Raw genomic sequence first — 14242 nt, 5'->3', positions numbered from 1 at the left:
CTGCACGACAAAGAATAATTAAAATACTTGTTTTTTTTTTTTTTTTTTTTTATTATATATTCATAAAAAAATTAACTTCAACCAAAATCTTCAACCTTCATTCGAAATCTGCTCATTTATTGCATCTAAGGCGGTACAAAGTTCGCCGGGTCAGCTAGTACTTTAATATATAAGAAATAACAATTACAGATACTTGCTTGAAATTATTATAATCGTGTCTTCGCGTCTTGTAATATTACGATTATTTTATAATTTAGTTAAGATAAAAGTGATTTATATTGTTTTGTTTATTACTTAAATATTAAGTACTTACCTATAACTAATGTAATATTGGGTAAAAACTTAAATAAGTAATTAAGACTTTTAAAACTATGTGATCTTAAGAAAAAATTTAAAACACACTGATTATCATTATGTTTTCTTCACTTTTCCCTCTAAATATGACCCCTATAAGAAAGTATCGGCCAAAACTGAGACCGTTGCCGAAATTCGGTTTCGCTTTTGGTCGTTAAAACCAGTTTTGGTCGGACACTAATTATTTATTTTTAATATATTAAATAATCTATCACAGTACTAGGCGTACTTAGACGTTTAAAAACGAGCTGAAGCTTAAATTAAAAATGGTTCAAATTATTGAAGCCTACAAGCACAACTAGAATGAAAATAAATAAATTTCTCTTCTTTTTTAATTGACGATATATCAAATTAAATAAATATTTATTGAAAACCAATAATTAATAATTAGGATAAAAATTATTACTTATTTCACTTAAAGATGTCATTGCGTACAGAGGGTTAATCTACGACGCACCCACAGTTTTGAGCTTAGCCGGCCTTTAACTTTCTGTTATCTCTAGAACAAGTTTTTATTCAACCTTTTTATATATTTTAAATAAATCATGAAAATATTTAAAAACTTTATTTTTATTTATTTAGTTACTTACTTAAGTTTACCTTTTTTTTTTAATTTGTTACTATTTTATTGACCAAATAATTATTTTTAAATTAAACCTTTAAATTCGAAGGATAGCTGGAAGAGGCATATTTTTTATGTCAAATATGTTTAATTTAGGTTTCAGATCAGTAAAATGGATAAAATTTGACATTCAATAACATAACCTATAAATTTTAAGACAATATTTGGATTTGTCGTAATGACATTGGTTTTAACATTTTCTTATTTCTTAATCAAAAAATGGCAAAATATATTGCTCAAATAATAGTTCTTGGAACTCAGGTTGTCGGACGAGCGTTTGCTAGGGCACTAAAACAGGAATTAGCTGCGTCACAAGAGGCTGCTAAAAGAGCTGGTGGAGGCCCTGAAGGCGCAAGAAGAGCGGCAGCAAATGCTTCCACAGGACTGACACTAGAAGAAGCTATGCAGATTTTAAATGTTGAAAAATTAGACCCTGAAAAAATTAAGAACAACTATGAACATTTGTTCAATGTTAATGATAAGGCAAAAGGTGGTTCCTTCTACTTACAATCTAAAATAGTTAGAGCTAAGGAAAGAATAGAAACGGAACTGAAAAGTAATCAACCGAAGCAAGATCAAAGTCAATCCAAGGCCTCGTCATGAAAAAACAAAATTAATTTGTTCTTTGTTGTAGATTAATTATTGTTTTAGTAAAACAATTATGTTTTATAAAATATTTTATTACGTAGAAAATGGACACAATAGTGACTAGAATACATCAGTCTTTAACTATGTAACATGATTATGTAAAATAGTTATGGCATTATATAAAAATGCAGCATAAGCAGATACATCGCTTAAAAATAATTTAAGCCTGATATGATTATTAATAAACCCTAAGCAGTACAAATAGTTTTTTTTTTGTTTTAGAAACTAATAATTATACTAACTGATTGAATGACAACATTTAGACTTATATTTTATGAATACAAACATTATACATAAAAATTATCCTTGGCTTAAATAAATTCTCTGTTCAAAATAGATAAACTTACGATTATTATAAAAGTTGATTGTGCTACATAACAAGCAGATTAAATAAGTTTTTAAAATTTTCCTCCATTCTGCAATAAGATAAAAATTGGTTTTACTATAACATCTATTATACACCATCGGTAGGTTGTAATATATACTTAGATGATAATGGACTTTGATATTTTAGGCGAAAATGTTATGCAACTATGATTAGACATTTTATAAAATTATTAAATAAAATAATGGAAGCATTTGAGCAAAAGAAGACTCGTATTGGAAAAAACATTCCATTAAAATACATCTTAATCCTAGGTAAAAAATACAAATTCAAAATATTGTATAAAACCTGTTACATCCCATTTTGTTCCCGCCAATTTACCTTCTCTTTTTTTTTTTAAATCTTTCATTTGTCCCTAACCTCATTCCAATCTTATGTTAAAACTTATTAAATACCTTAAAATAATAAAAAGACTATGCTTTCTGACTAGAATTGTTTTGATAGGAATTAATATTATAAAATTAATTAATATATTTTATAAAAGCTGTGATAATGTCGATATATCTTTGTTACATTTTTGAGGATGGCAGTTAACTGTAGCTGGATTTGAACATAGATAACAAATATTCTTCCTTATTTTTAGTATAGAATTGTTACTCAACTTTTAAGAGTCGATAATTATAAATATTGCTTTATATAATAGTTTAAATAATGCATTATATTGAATATGTAGTATGAGATACTGATTTTCAAATTTGGAATGTATAGACAATTATTTTTTATTGTTTTACATCCATTAACACGACAACTTCATAGGGGCAGCATTCAGATAAACCTAAAGTATTACAGAGCCATCCATAAAAGCCTTTCTCAAAATCACATACATCCTTCCACCAGTTAGCACCACTGAATGTAAGTTGTGAAATCCCAGCATATAACCCAAGACCAATCGTAAACAATACTATCAGAAATGGGTAGGATAGTATCACTATTGGTGCCAATAACACTTTCTTGATACAACTGAAATCTTCTGTAACATGTGTAAATATATTATACCAAGCCATGGTACCCGTATAGAATGAATACATTGATGATATGAAAGCAACAAACGGAATGCAGAGAAGGCTGAATAAAAATATATGCGGCCCATTGTACAAGGAACATTTTGAAACATCCATTTTGTTATACTCCTCTGCAACAATTGTTGCTTCAATTATTTCTAACTCCTCCCTTGATATGTTTAACTTGACATCGACATTCTGGCCCTTCTTTTTTCCCCTTTTAATAGTACCTGTCATGGTCAAATAGCAGTCTTTACTCTCAGACAAAGAAAATTCTGGGGATATTGATCCTTCTGATTCTACTCTTAGAGCTGTGATCTCTGTGTCAGTGTTGTCAGTTTCTACGATACCAGGCACAATGTTGACACGTTTTCTCCTTTTAGCACTGTTTTTAAGACTGTCGGTCAGCGGACCCATTTCAAAACTGTTTTCAGACTGTGTTTGCGATAAGCTGTTTGGTGTGGCACAAGAACTCTCATTGTATTCTGAATTCAAAATTCGGCAGCTTCTTTGGATATCGTTATCATTTATTTCTTTCAAGTCACCGTGGCTGGAGCATGCGTCGGAAGAGTTCTCGTATATTGGCGATAGATCAATAATTTCACGGCTGCTGTGTATTGTTGACAGCGGTTGGTAGCCATTCTTCTGTAAGCTTAAAGGCTTCTGATCCAACTGTAATTGATTTTCAGTAATTTCTTCATCATTAACATCATTGATGATTGGAAGATTTATTTTCATATTAGATTTGAGACCTTCCATTGTTGAATGGATAATTCCATTAACTACATGCTCAGAAACCGGCGAAAGTCCGTTTTTGTATTTCGACGGCAATTCAGTATCCACAGCTCCCTAAAATCGCAAACCGAATAAATTAAATTACAAATTAATTAAAAACACCCATTAGAACATTTTTGAATATATTTTATTTGAAGAAAAATGTTTTATTTACAATAAAATAATAATTTAGCAATAAATACTCTCACAAAATACATCGGTACGTTAAACAAACCTGCACTGTGATTATATGATCAACGTGCCCGGCGATTGCATTTGGCTTCTTTCCATTTCGTTTCTTTGGCAGGATGAATATAGGTTGTTCGACTTTCGCCATTATAAGTTCGGTCTTGTTCAGCTGTTGTAAATATAAGTAATATATGGAGCGCTTTTTGATACGAACTCGTATACTTTAGTGTGGGATTATTTTATTAGTAAAAGTCAGGCTATTGTGTTGAATTTGAATTATATTTTTTTCATATCATATCATTTAAAGAATTAGACTTATTAAGCCATGGATAATAAGAAAACATAATAAAATGCTAATCCACCATTTTCAATTTTCATTGTTTTTCGCAAACATCGGTCGTCGGTGTATACAAATCGGATACTTATACAAAACTAATTATATTATTTTTCTATATATATAAAATGAATTATTACATACTCATAAATTGATTTCTAGTAATAATTAAGAAAATGTTCTAAGAATAATTAAGAAAATCAACAAAACTATTGTACATAACAACAGTTATATTCTAGTACTTGTATCAAATATTGACAAAAGTGACATTAGATTTGAGACTTGACTTGAGTGTTAAATTTTAAATTGAGGTTATGCTTATTGCTTATGATAGGGCAAAGGACTTAATATTATAACTTATAAGTGAAAATTAATAAAACCTGTAAAATTATCTACTTATAATTATAAAATTCCATAATAAGAATGCTAAAGGTTTGTCATTTAAAGCATAAAAGTGTAGAATTTTAAGTATTGATAATATATAAACAAAAAGCTAACCTCTTTACAGGGGCTTGTAAGTTTAGTTACTGGAGGTGCTTCAGGTCTTGGAAAAGCGACCGTGGAAAGGTTGATTCAAAATGGGGGCAAGGTTGTTATATTGGATGTTCAAGGCACAAGGGCACAGGAGTTGAAAAAAAAACTTGGGGATGATGTCCTTGTTTCTGTTGGTAATGTAAGTTGAACAACTAACAACAAATATACTTGAAAATATTTTAAAAACGGTTCTAAATATTTTTTTTAGTACCATACACTCAACATTCTAAAAGTATATAATTATTAAATTATGAATTTTAATATCTTTTTTTTAATTGTTGTCATAAAAAATCAGATTATAACTGTTCTTTTTATTAACATATATTTAACATTGATATACAGATAACGTCTGAAGAGGATGTTTTAAAAGCGTTGGATTTAGCCAAGTCGAAGTTTGGTAAATTAGACACACTAGTCAATTGTGCTGGTCACGCTCAGACAAGTCAGGTTTACAACTTCTTCCAGGACAAAGAAACAGAAATGGAACATTTTGTTAATTGCATAAATGTAAGTATTTTCTTTTAAAAAAGGAATAGCTTTTATTGACATTTCTGTTTTATCATTTAATTTGAAAATTGATTCACAATAAACTTTCACTTTTTTTTAAATTTCATTATAGTGGATTTATCATTTAGTAGTCATAAATTTTTATTAATAAATAAAACCTATTGATTTAAAAAAAGATAAATGATTTATTACACAATATTCAACTCGTAATTTTACCAGTTGTGTTAAAGACACTGTGAGTTAATTTCTTCCATATTTTCAAATCAATGTATCTTATGTTTTGTAGATATCAAATGATGGTTAAATTTCAACCAATGAGTGACCACTAGCTATTATAATTTGTTAATAAAAATGTATTATGGGTTGTATAGCTTATTTAAGTGATAAGGCCTCTGTCTGCTTTCTTAGAATTTTTATATATCTCGATTGAGTTTTGCACTACAACAGAAATAAAACAAACAACCGAATATATTTTGGTGTATGTATGCTTGACACTTGCTAAATATCATACTAATATACTTGTGTGCTTGTAATAAGTGGGCAATGATTTTATTCTATGTATTCTCCGTTTTAACAGTCTATCTAGATGTTAATAAAGAAAGCCTGCTCTATAGATCACCAGCTTTTTATTATTTTTAAAAACAATAAATAAAATATCAATATATATTTTTCTTACAGGTAAACACAATAGGCACATTTAATGTCATAAGGTTAGCAGCAGGCTTAATAGGCAAGAATGAACCAACAGAAGATGGTCAGAGAGGTGTTATAATAAATACAGCATCAACTATAGCATACGAGGGTGATATTGGTCAAGCAGGTTACGCTGCATCAACAGCTGCAATTGTTGGAATGACATTACCAATAGCAAGGGATCTTGCTCCGAGGGGTATCCGAGTTGTAACAATAGCACCAGGTGGGTTACATTGAATTTTATCATCTATATAATATGTTATGTATTGTATATATATTATTTAATTTATACCACAGTGTAAGTTAGTAATAATATAAGTTAAAATTGTAAGGTGTGAAATCTATGCTGATATTTTAATGCAAAAGTAACTCTGTCTGTGTATTGCTCGTTCACAACCAAACCACTGAAATGATGATATTTTGTATGAAGCAAGCTTTAACTCGAACGACCAATCCTCAAAATGCGAGCAAAGCCAGAATTTTATTTAAGATAATATTTTCTGGTCGTCTTTTTATCATGACTGTCAATATATCTATTTCCTATTCAATGAAGTATGATAATAAAGTTCTTGCTCAAGTATTATAACACTGTTCTGTAAGTAAACAATATATATCAACCCATATTGGAGCCGTGTATTAGATTTAGTTCCAAATACTCCCTTCGTATAGGAGGGTTAGCCTCTGCCTAGCATCAGAATACTTATGATACTAATACATAGTTATTTATTGCAGGATTTTTTGACACACCCTTAATAACATATTTACCAGAGAAGATGATTGAATTCTTGAAACGAATGACTCCGTTCCCATCAAGATTAGGCAAGCCATCGGAATATGCTCATCTTGTTACTAGTATAATAGAAAATCCAATGTTAAATGGTGAAGTTATAAGGTTAGATGGAGCTCAAAGGTGGTTCCCGCTATAAATATATTCTAGGAAACAGTGTTGATTCTCTTGTACATAGTTTATAAGCTAATTGGCAGGAATTTAACAAGTAAACTAGTTGTTTTTTTTTGCTGAAAATTACGCCTGTCTGTCTGGCTTCCCTTTCTCTTAAGCATACGGCAGCGGTGAGCAGGCTCCTCTTTCACTCCAACCATAGCGCTAGCCGTATTTCGTACAGTTTAAGTTCTTAGTATCACTTCTGTCGGGCGTCCTAATATGAAGATAAAAATACATTAAAAAGAAACGTCGCGGAAAATTAAAGAAAATAATTCTGAATGATGGCAACAACACCTTACAATCACAAGGACCAACCATTCCATCCAGATGAACTAATAAGTTCAAAAAAGTATTTCGTCAAAATAGATCAAACCAATTTAGACGGAAAAAAATTCAAACATAATATAAAAAAAATGAGCCATAATTGCTTATAAAATATTTAATATTAAATATTCCAGTTTCATAGCATTTCTCAATAACATACGTGAAATTAGAATATTTAATAATTATTATTTTTTCAACTTAAGTGCTTTAAGATTGTGTATAACAGAATCGATACCAATGTAGATTTATAAGTTTAGACTGTTTATTGAATTAAAAATCTATAAATATAAAAGTCTATTTATTTTTTACCTTATGGAAGGATATAAAAAAAAAAAGAATCTTGGGGTGATGTCCTGACCGATTTCAGTCACGGTGGTCAACCACGTGGGAGACCAGCCTACCATGCCGGACATATTATCGAGTGCAAACACAGGTGCCAAAAGTAACTAAACCAGTGTGCTTAATGAGGCACGGGAGTGTACACACTTCCAACTTTCAGACTCCGGGCTGTAATTGAAAATTTTCAATAGAAAAACTCTGGTCCTTTTTACTGACTCTTGAAAAGGGTCTCCTGGTCCCCCTTTAGTAAATAATAGAAATACCAAATGTAAGAAATACATTATAAATTATGATATCTATACACATAAAAAAATTGGAGTGTCTGTTTGTAATATTAAAATTACCGCTTTTTACTAAACGTATATGTATGACGTATACACAGTATATATACCAAAATAACACTTTTTTCCATTTTTGTATGTCTGCCGGTCAGTCTGTTTGTTCCGGCTAATGTCTGGAACGACTGGACCTATTTTGACGGGTATTTCACTGGCAGATAGTTGATTTTATAAGGAGTCAAGGCTACAACAATAACTTTTTTGTTAAAACAAACGCGCACGAAGTCGCGGGCATAGCTAGTAAAAAATAAAAGAATACATATTATGTCTATATTATTTGTTACTATTTCGTACAAGTTAAGAGAAAACTATGACGATGTTAAAATACTGTCAATATATAATCGGTCAACGCTGTCCAAACTTTAAGAGATACGTTTAAACCAGGGCTTACCGCAAGTAGGTTTTTTTTAAGGATCTATTTATCCATTACATTACATTACATTAGCAGCCTGTAAATTTCCCAATGCTGGGCTAAGGCCTCCTCTCCGGAGAAGGTTAGGAGCATATTCCACCACGCTGCTCCAATGCGGCTTGTTGGAATACACATGTGGCAGAATTAATAAGATTAGAATAAACACTATAAAATAAATATACCTACTTAATATTTTCATGCTAAACGCACTTCTGATTTTTTTTATTATATTCCACCCGTGTAAAGTCAGGCTGGGTCGCTTGTATGGCAATAAAGACGCGATCCGTACGTGGTTTTTATTCATATAGTATTTATGCGGTCCGGCTGCGGCGCGGCGCCATGAACACGAAGCTTAACTTGTTATTTTTTTGTTAAATTATTTTTACTCCTAATTTAGGCACCTAATAATGTTTTATAGCGACAAATGCTGCATACCTTTTTGTGTGACCTTAGCTTGCGTGCTATGCAGTACGCATAATTTGAGTAAAAAAAAAAACTTTTTTTAAGGCTTAAGTTATTAGTTACCTGCGTAAGTTTCATTATTAATATACTTAAAAATTACAATTGTATTAAGTATTTAGTGAATAAAATATTATAAACCATTGTAAAATTCAAATATTGAATCATTTCGTAAACGAATAAATAAATAAAAGTAATAAAAGTTGGTACCAACTTTAATGAACATAAAAAAATATGTTCAAATCAATTGACTCGAAGTTATATTTTGTAGTCTGTACGTTCAAACTCGTTTCCTGACCACGAACAATGCGTTTGTGCAATAAACATATAAATTGTTACATATTTATTTCAATCGGTTTGTCTCGCGTGGCTTTTTATGAATATACTTACTGCTTTATCAGCCGTCAAAATGACATTTGGTGGCATACGACGCGCATGCGCGACGGGGTTCCGTCTGCTTTGTGCTCCGTGTATACATTTGTCCTCGACTGTACTCGAGGACTGTTCATAAGGTTATAAATAAACAACATAAACTTCGTAATGTATATTTCCATTTAGGTATGTTTACTTTGAGTAAAAATAATCTGAAAATGTTTTCTATTATTTGTTTCGATTTAGTCAAAAACTTTTTACTTTTTAGTAAAGTTAATTATTTAATATTTATTTGCGCTGTGATTAATTATAATAGCTTATAATAATAACAGGAAGATGGCGCGGGAATGTGCCACTGCATGAGAAGATTTTGTTATTGTACGAAATAAATTAAGAAACATTGTCAATGGGGTGATAAATAAAATCGACAATGTTGTGTTCCTTGTAATTATACTGGCTTACGTAACTACCAATAAAACAATACAGAGTAACATTTAGCAGTAGGTCTACTGGTGACAAAAATATGTAGTACTTATGATGCTGTTGGTACTTATATGAGGTGCGTGCATTTGTATTTCAACTAATGTTATGTTATCAAGATTTTCAGATCGTTTTAAATTTAAATTAATATATTTCATTATACTTAAATTAAGAAGATATTTTGTAGTGCTATGTAGGATGATCATATCAATTTAATTCGAGGGAGATATTGAATTTATATATAAAGATATATAAATTCAAATCTTCTGTACGTGTGTATATAACTAAACTCCTCCGTAATTGTTCGTTAAATTTCAATGAAAATTTTGTGTTTGTTTGAAACACCTACTTTACATGGTTTAGATTCGACCCGGTAGGTGGCATTGCGATCGGAAAGTAAATAAACTTTCACTCGGACTACAGCTAGTTTTACTATAAAAATACTTCTAAACTTCCTAATAGATTAAAAATAAAAAAGGTCATGAAACATTACCAAAAAAAAATAAGGCAAATATTTTACAAATTTGAAAAAAGAACGAGTTCCATTTAATGCACGGAAGGTCTACAAATAAATATAAATTCTTAGAAGTACGAATTATCAGAATATTGAAGGACGTTATTTGGAGAGCACATCTGGCATATGGAGTTGAGTGAATTTGATTTATATTAAAGGAATGAGACGCCTTTCGTAGGTGTGAGTGTGACTGGATTTTGCAGCTTACTGATATCGATACAAGTCAGCAAAATAATTATAGCATGTATAAATGATGAAGCTGTAAATTTCCAACGTATACGTTTTAGTATTGAATATCGCTAATTTAAAAAAAGAGCGACAACTATTATTACATATAATACATTTCTATTCTAACAAATTGAATGTTTATTTTATAAAAAAATATATTTGGATGTAACAAAATTATATATTAGTAAATTATATATATCTTTAAGAGCCACGCAATCTCAAGGGCGCATCTGATGAGAGTTAGTAAACAAACACATAATTTAATAAAAAAAGTGTTATTTACTTTTGAAAAATCAAGTGGCATTCAAGATCTAAATGACAGGGATGCGTCTAGTTGCAAATGAACAACGTGCCTCATTATTGTCAATCATAAACAAATCCCTATGATTCTATATTTGAAATCGAACAAAGGAGGTTACAGATGTTATAAAGTACTACATGGTTTCTTTAATTTTGTTATTTTTTATCTATGAGGTATTTTTTTTGTGTGTAATTAGTTGTTTACTATTATTTCCTTCGTCGCGTCGTATATTTTAAATTTGGAATGAATGTTATGAAATTTTATATGCCAAATTATCTAGCAATTACGAAATTTAATCTAGGCATCGGTTGGTTAAGGTTTCTTGAACGGAGAAACTTTCTAACAAAACGTGGTATTTCGTGCAACATCGACTTCTGTATTTGGCTCTTATTTCAGAACTATGCAACAGTTTTTTTAAGCGTTGGTCGAATTTCTTCGCTTTTACATATCAAGGACACCATATATGACTTCAAAATACTTGCCTTTTCGTCTTAGTACGAGATTCTCGTCATTGGAAATGAATCTACTGATGAACCTTCGACTGATCCTGGCTTTGGCATTTTTTTGGGATATTTATACGTGTTATTATTAAGAGCTTTGACTTAAGAAGTTGCCATAGTTACGCATTGTATTGTACTTCGCAGTACACATAAAGAAACATTATTATACTCTGCGTAAATTGTTTACTCATCACGAAAATAGTCAAGATAATTCTGACATTATCATATGCTTAAAAGTGTATGATAGTATTAGACTCCTGTTACTCTACTGCATAGAGTCAGTAACTCTTTTGTGGGGCAATGTATACGCTTCTACAACAGGATCCCAGAAAGCGTTCAAAATGCTTCTGTTGCGAAATTTAAAAAAATTGTTAAGGAACGCTTGTGTGCGAAAGGTTACTATACAATCAGTGAGTTTATGTTTGATAGCACACCTTGGGAATGAAACGATCGCCTCCTGGATGTTTCTACTTATATACAATTATGTATATAATTAATTTTATAAAGTCCCACTGAGTTTCTTTCGCCGGTTCTTCTCAGGTCAGGGTGTTTTCTTTTTCCGAACCGGTGGTAGTGTTTAACTTGACAATCAATAAGAAAGTGTAATACTTCTATATTGAATAAAGGAATTTGAGTTTGAGTTTGAGATGATATTATAAATACTTTGCAAAAGATTCTTGACAGAGTTCTTGAGAGGAGTGACGTTACTGTAAGCTTGTTGGAAATCTATGGCAAACTCGTTAATTAGTGATTCATTGACATTGTTTAAGCGCAAAAAAAGGTATTAGATGAATTTGGCGACTACAATTATCCAGTCCGCACTAGATCAGCACTGAGAAATAATCTTTAAGCAAAAGGTATTTTGAAGACTGGTCATACACCTGCTAGGCCCCTAATGTTGCAGATGTCCACGGGCAGTGATAGACACTTTTCATTAGGTAAGCTTACATATACCACCTGTGACATTAAAAAAAAAGAAATAAGAGACTCAGCATTTACCGTTTGAATCACCAATAAGAAGAAAAATAAAAAAATGTCATGTCAGACATAAATATTCTTGTAGTTTCCAAATAATGGCTGGCAACATTTTTATACGATATAATGTTTTGGTCTAGTAAAACAAAGCCGTGTATTGTATAAAAACCAAGCAATTATGATTTAATTTGTTAAACTATTTCGGTTTTTATTTCCAAAAACTTAAGACAGATTATACAATGTACATTTAAAAGTACATTTCAATTTATTACTTCTCTGGTTTATCTCTAATAAAATCACATGACATCGAAACCGAAAAGTTAAGAAAAATGTTTTAATAGCAGCGTTTTAGTAGACCGGACCGTCGATGGTGATATTGAAATTTGAAGTCCATGCTGTACATAATAAAGTCGTTTACTTTTGTGATGGATTTACGAGACATACTTAAATAATTTCGAGTCATTAATCATAAATGTCACTTACATGTTACGACGTGTACGAAAGACATAGGTTACGTCATAATTTAGAATTTTTTTTTTACTTTATGGTTCAACATTGCCTTCCATTTTGGTTTTATTTAAATGTCGCCGAAGTCCCACCGACGCTGAACCACAATATTGTATATAATGGAGTATGTATGTTATAGAATGTACGTAATTGGAAATCTATGATTCCTAGAGATAAAATCACGAGTAAATTTTTTTAAATGTATAAAATGACATTTCAAAATGTCTATTTTCTAAGAAATATATTATGTTTCACAAGTATTGTATATAATCCTTTATTAAATTACTAAATAATAAATTTAGTTAGTCAAAGTAAACACTACCACCGGTTCGGAGAAGAAAACTCTCACCTGTGAAGAATCGGCGAAAGAAACTCAGGTTTCTTCAACTGCAATCTTTAACTTGCACAGCACCAGATCTAATTAGTATACTACTAATTGAATTGTAAACCTGCCTTCACATTGCAGTAGAACCACATAATGTTAACTGTGCTGAAGTCTTATTTCAATAATAATAATTACATTACATTACATTAACAGCCTGTAAATTTCCCACTGCTGGGCTAAGGCCTCCTCTCCCTTTGAGGAGAAGGTTTGGAGCATATTCCACCACGCTGCTCCAATGAGGTTGGTGGAATACACATGTGGCAGAATTTCGTTGAAATTAGACACATGCAAGTTTCTACATGATGTTTTCCATTACCACCGAGCACGATATGAATTATAAACACAAATTAAGCACTTGAAAATTCAGTGGTGCCTGCCTGGGTTTGAACCCGAAATCATCGGTTAAGATGCACGCGTTCTAACTTATTACAATTTATTTATATTCATTGATAAATTTATTTAACGTAATGGTATAAGAACTGACTAGAAAAATCTGTTACCTAATCTTACTCTACAAATAATAATTCCAACAAAGCATATACATTGGGTACATCTTTACCTGCCAAATACAAGGGTGAATTTATAATACTCGATGACGATACGGTATTAAGGAGGTAAATTCTTAAAATATTCATAAATTCATACAAAAAATATAATTCGGAATGCCCATTAAAACAGCTGCTTAGGCGTGAAATTGACCGTTGGACAAAAATTGTGGCACGATAGAATCGCACGCGCATTCGCAGATTATTTTACGGTCTACCCGGTTCCGCTGCGGCTGAAACGTGCATGTGCACGAAGCCTTATAATGCAAAAGTATTTCTACTTTTAATCACTTTAATGTAATGTACGTGAACGATGCATGCATTTTAAACATAGTCCATATACATACATATAATAAAATTGGAGTGTCTGTTTGTAATATTAAAAAAAAATACCGCTTTTTACTAAATGCATATGTATGTATGTATACACGATACATATTACAAAACATTATTTTTTTCAATATTTTTCTGACTGTCTGTATGTTTGTTTCGGCAAATCTCTGGAGCGGCTGGTCCGATTTTGACGGGATTACACTAGCAGATAGCTGATGCAATAAAGAGTAACTTAGGCTAGTTATT

The 14242-nt window shown here is 31.0% G+C and overlaps 3 protein-coding genes across 3 annotated transcripts; 2 read left to right on the top strand and 1 right to left on the bottom strand.

The window, feature by feature from the left end:
• Positions 1-1082: 1082 nt before the first annotated feature.
• On the top strand, positions 1083-1654 carry LOC125071503 (mitochondrial import inner membrane translocase subunit tim16). The gene has a single exon (XM_047681784.1). The coding sequence runs from the start codon at positions 1196-1198 to the stop codon at positions 1577-1579; it is 384 nt and encodes a 127-aa protein (XP_047537740.1). The 5' UTR covers positions 1083-1195; the 3' UTR covers positions 1580-1654.
• A 105-nt stretch (positions 1655-1759) lies between these two features.
• LOC125071502 lies at positions 1760-4331 on the bottom strand. Its single transcript, XM_047681783.1, has 2 exons — positions 4020-4331; positions 1760-3859 (listed from the first exon to the last, which is right to left on the bottom strand). Exons 1-2 carry the CDS (start codon positions 4119-4121, stop codon positions 2729-2731), a joined length of 1233 nt encoding a protein of 410 aa, XP_047537739.1. The 5' UTR covers positions 4122-4331; the 3' UTR covers positions 1760-2728.
• Positions 4332-4581: 250 nt separating this feature from the next.
• Positions 4582-7547, top strand: LOC125071331 (3-hydroxyacyl-CoA dehydrogenase type-2-like). Its single transcript, XM_047681530.1, has 5 exons — positions 4582-4739; positions 4816-4980; positions 5184-5348; positions 6027-6264; positions 6774-7547. The coding sequence occupies exons 1-5, from the start codon at positions 4731-4733 to the stop codon at positions 6965-6967; spliced, it is 771 nt and encodes a 256-aa protein (XP_047537486.1). The 5' UTR covers positions 4582-4730; the 3' UTR covers positions 6968-7547.
• The last annotated feature ends 6695 nt before the right edge of the window (positions 7548-14242 follow it).

Source organism: Vanessa atalanta, chromosome 19 (assembly GCF_905147765.1).
Source record: "Vanessa atalanta chromosome 19, ilVanAtal1.2, whole genome shotgun sequence".
Classification (NCBI taxonomy): Eukaryota; Metazoa; Arthropoda; class Insecta; order Lepidoptera; family Nymphalidae; genus Vanessa; species Vanessa atalanta.
The sequence above is the reverse complement of the archived record's forward strand: the minus strand, read 5'-3'. Positions and strand labels throughout refer to the sequence as shown.

What these genes read in the sequence shown, in the direction of transcription:
- LOC125071503 (XM_047681784.1), top strand. Translation starts at nt 1,196, where the DNA reads ATGGCAAAATATATTGCTCAAATAATAGTTCTTGGAACTCAGGTTGTC.
- LOC125071502 (XM_047681783.1), bottom strand. Translation starts at nt 4,121, where the DNA reads ATGGCGAAAGTCGAACAACCTATATTCATCCTGCCAAAGAAACGAAAT. An exon ending in ATCATATAATCACAGTGCAG is followed by an intron (nt 3,860 to 4,019) that starts GTTTGTTTAACG and finishes TTGCGATTTTAG; the next exon opens with GGAGCTGTGGATACTGAATT.
- LOC125071331 (XM_047681530.1), top strand. An exon ending in TCCTTGTTTCTGTTGGTAAT is followed by an intron (nt 4,981 to 5,183) that starts GTAAGTTGAACA and finishes ATTGATATACAG; the next exon opens with ATAACGTCTGAAGAGGATGT. An exon ending in ATTTTGTTAATTGCATAAAT is followed by an intron (nt 5,349 to 6,026) that starts GTAAGTATTTTC and finishes TTTTTCTTACAG; the next exon opens with GTAAACACAATAGGCACATT.